The sequence below is a fragment of the Cystoisospora suis genome (genome assembly GCF_002600585.1).
Source record: "Cystoisospora suis strain Wien I chromosome Unknown contig_12220, whole genome shotgun sequence".
In the NCBI taxonomy this organism is placed as follows: domain Eukaryota; phylum Apicomplexa; class Conoidasida; order Eucoccidiorida; family Sarcocystidae; genus Cystoisospora; species Cystoisospora suis.
Window position 1 is genome coordinate 1 of NW_027164982.1, and position 3,438 is coordinate 3,438.

The 3,438-nt window shown below is 46.2% G+C and overlaps 1 protein-coding gene across 1 annotated transcript; it reads right to left on the reverse strand.

Annotated features, from left to right (window-relative positions):
- Positions 1-13: 13 nt before the first annotated feature.
- CSUI_011482 (uncharacterized protein) lies at positions 14-3,274 on the reverse strand. The gene is made up of 2 exons (XM_068071580.1): positions 3,007-3,274; positions 14-1,911 (listed from the first exon to the last, which is right to left on the reverse strand). Exons 1-2 carry the CDS (start codon positions 3,129-3,131, stop codon positions 1,308-1,310), a joined length of 729 nt encoding a protein of 242 aa, XP_067916444.1. The 5' UTR covers positions 3,132-3,274; the 3' UTR covers positions 14-1,307.
- Between the last annotated feature and the right edge of the window lie 164 nt (positions 3,275-3,438).

The window sequence follows — 3,438 nt, forward strand, 5'->3', positions numbered from 1 at the left end:
GTAGATATTTGGACGGGCTCTCTCCCTCCTGTTACTACAGCAACCATTCAACCGACCATTCATGAAAAATAATACCAACCAAATGAAAAATGCATGGGACGTGAAAAGAAAGAAAAACTTTTCTGCTGCTAGGTACGCTACGAAAAAGAAAGAAAAGGGACTTGACGGGAAGGACCTCACAAAGACGAGGAAGAACAAAAAAGGTCATAGGCATGCACACGTACAGCTCCCCTCGAAGAAGAAGGAGATTTCCCCCCTCGACCTGAATGCATTGTCTGAAATTGACAATACCAATACGATTGAAAAGCAAGACCACGGCTCATAAGCTCCTTAAAATCGATCAATCAAGCAAGAGACATCTCCCCCAATAAAGGAAGAAAGGACAACGTACANNCATCTTCAGATGGAGTTGAAAGGAAGAAAGGACAACGTACACCGCACAACTGACTCGAGCCTGTGGAGTGAGTCAGAGAGAGGGAAAGAGGCGAAAGAATGAAGAAAAAAAAAAAGCTGTCATCGTTCATTAACCTTGCTTAATTAACAGCGACAAAATGGATTACTGGTAGTCACACACTGAGAATGGCAGCCCGATCAATGGGCTGCTCCGAAAACGTCATTCATTCTTGACTTTCCTTTCCCTTCAAAGGCGAACGAACGGCACCACCCTTAAAATTTCCCCCCCCTTCCTTTCATTTCACTCCACACATCACTGCCAAAGTTGTCTCTTCCACTGCCTCTGCTGCTGTGGCGTTGTCACGCCAAGAAAGAATGCAGGAAGAAAAAGCTTTTACATATCACACACTGAAAACAGGAAAGGAGGGGCTCCCGTCGGAAGATTGGACATATACATCGGAACACATGCATAGGACTCCTCCTCAATCAGCATCATCATCATCATACGTCAAGGAATTTGGCTGGAGCGACTCCAAAGCTTCTTCTTCTCCTATTCCAGTCACATCATCTGACTCAGGACGGACGGAAGGCGGAGGCTTCTGCTTCTTGTTCTGCTGCTGTTTCCCGGCACTCCTGTCACAACTGAACATACAGACGCACTGTCGAGTGTTGATAAAGTCGGCGTATGCATGAAGAGGAGGAAGAAGAGAGGGGGAAGAATGACGACAACCCAAGGAAGGACTCCCATGAAGAAGATGAAGAAGAGGGGACATCGATAGATACACTACAACCATGGCTGTTGAAATGCATTGGTCGCATGAACTAAATTCCTTCCCCCCATCACCCCGACCGCCTCATGACTTCCTTTTTCACGCCGTCTTCTCCCAATACTTTCTTCTCCAAGCAATTCTTCTTCAGTGTTTTTGTTTGATAAGAGGTGAGACAATCTTGGCGGCAAGTGCGCTACCCCTCCTTGCTGCTGTAACAACTGGGTTGGACTGGCCTCCCCCTCTGAATCGAGGATTATAATAGACAGATTCGTCGTCGTCATCATCGCCATCGTCATCATCGCCACTCTTTTCATAGTCTTCGATGATCTGTTTCATTATTTCAGTCTCTCTACGTAGACGTGTATTTTCTGCCTCAGCAATGTCTAACTGCCGTTGTAGATTCTGATTAGCTCTCTGTAAATCCCCCCCTCCCCCTCCAGGCTTAAGAGGCGAACCAGCAGCTTTTCCACCAGGGCCGCCTCCGATCTTAGGACGAAATGCTGGGGCCTTCCCACTACTAGCAGCCTGGGCTTCTTCTTCTAGCTGTTTTTGTTTCTGTTGGAGTTTTTCAATTTCCTTATCTTTTTCGAGAAGAAGCTGACGTTGAGCCTCCAACTCCATCTGCTGCTGTGCAAGACGTTCTTCTTTCTCCTCTAAGAGATCTTCAGCAGAATGTAATTGGGCGCTCCTCTCATGAAGGACCATCGAATGCTGCCGCTGTTGCCGCATCAGGATTCCCTCGGTCGCGCTAATAGGAAGAAGAAAGATACACGCGCTCGCAAGTGCGTCTTCAACTACCGCAGAGAAAGACGACTTTCATAACAACGAAGAACGTCATCATCATCATCGTCCGTAATTCTCTTCTTTCTCTCTTGCATTTCTTTCTTTCTTCTGTCCCACCCTCCAAATCATCACCATCATAGACAAACAGTCTACAACCGAATGAACACACCACCATACCACCTTTGCCCCTTCTCCATGCAACTTCATCGAAAACATAACATGGTATAAGATAGAGAGGAATAGTAGTAAGAGTAGTAGCAGGAGAACGAGGAGTCACACGAGACGTCTCAAAGAAAACAAGACCTCTTCTTCCCTCTATGCGCAACGACCCACGGCCCTCCTCCGTCGGTCGATGATCATTCACGCATTGACTGACCCAACTTTGCACAATCGAACACACAAACCCTAAACTTCTTTCCTCGTCTCCCTTGGTCCAGCCAAAAAGCGAAAGAAAGAAAGAAAGACAGACGTCATTCCTCAGTACAGACACAGAAGGCACAGTTGCTTGCTTGAGGACAAAGCAAAGGAGAAAGGAATGTCACTGCATGCGCATCTTCTCTCATGCAAAACAAAGATAGACAAGCCAATCCTCCAAAGTAGTGTCAGGAGGAGAAAGAAGAGGAAGAAAGGAGGTGGTTTCTCTTAAAATGTGGTTGGATCGAAGTCAGCTCTCACTAGACAGAGAGGGTAACGATGTGTTTCTTATCTCAATCTGCATGCCTTCCTTGCCGTGATAAGTATGGAGGCTCTCAAGTGCTATTTTACATGAAGAAGTGAGAGGGAGCAAAAAAGAATCTCTAGCTAACTAGCCAAGACAAGAGACGTTCTATACTTACCATCGACATATCTATGTTGTCCATCCACCCAGCTACTCTTTCTCTTCTCTCTCTCTCTCTCTGACACTCTCTTTTTTACATGTTCATCAGCGTTCGGTTGTTTCAAGGCTGAAGCCTCATTCGGAAAGCTGCTAGAACGAATCTCTACAAATGCCTACACAAGAGACCTATATATATTTTTATGTGGAGAGTGTTTCTCATTCGTTCATCCACTGTTTGCTCACCTCAAAATCTTTAGACAGGTGTAGACTTTATCTCGCTGGTGACGGGAAGACGCGATAATCACTGAGGTAGTTGGCTCTACGCTAAAACATAGAACTGCACAAGAGAACACAGACAGGCGCCGCATGCGATCACCTTATGTACCACATATACAGGAGGTGTACATACACACCAGGGCGCAGTTTCGACACCCTCTCTACATCCGACGTCCTGCTTTTATCTAGCCATCGTGTTTTCACTTGAAACTCCTACCAAGAAGAGCTACTCTACAACCCATTCGCTCGGGCGACAGAAGAAGAAAAACGTTCCGTGTCGAACCGACTCTAATCAACTAACCTTATAGATGACAAAGGGATATATGACTGACCAGCGAAGTGTAGATTCCCCCTCTAAGACACAAACAACCATAGAAGGTACTAGGAAGGCCCCCCCCC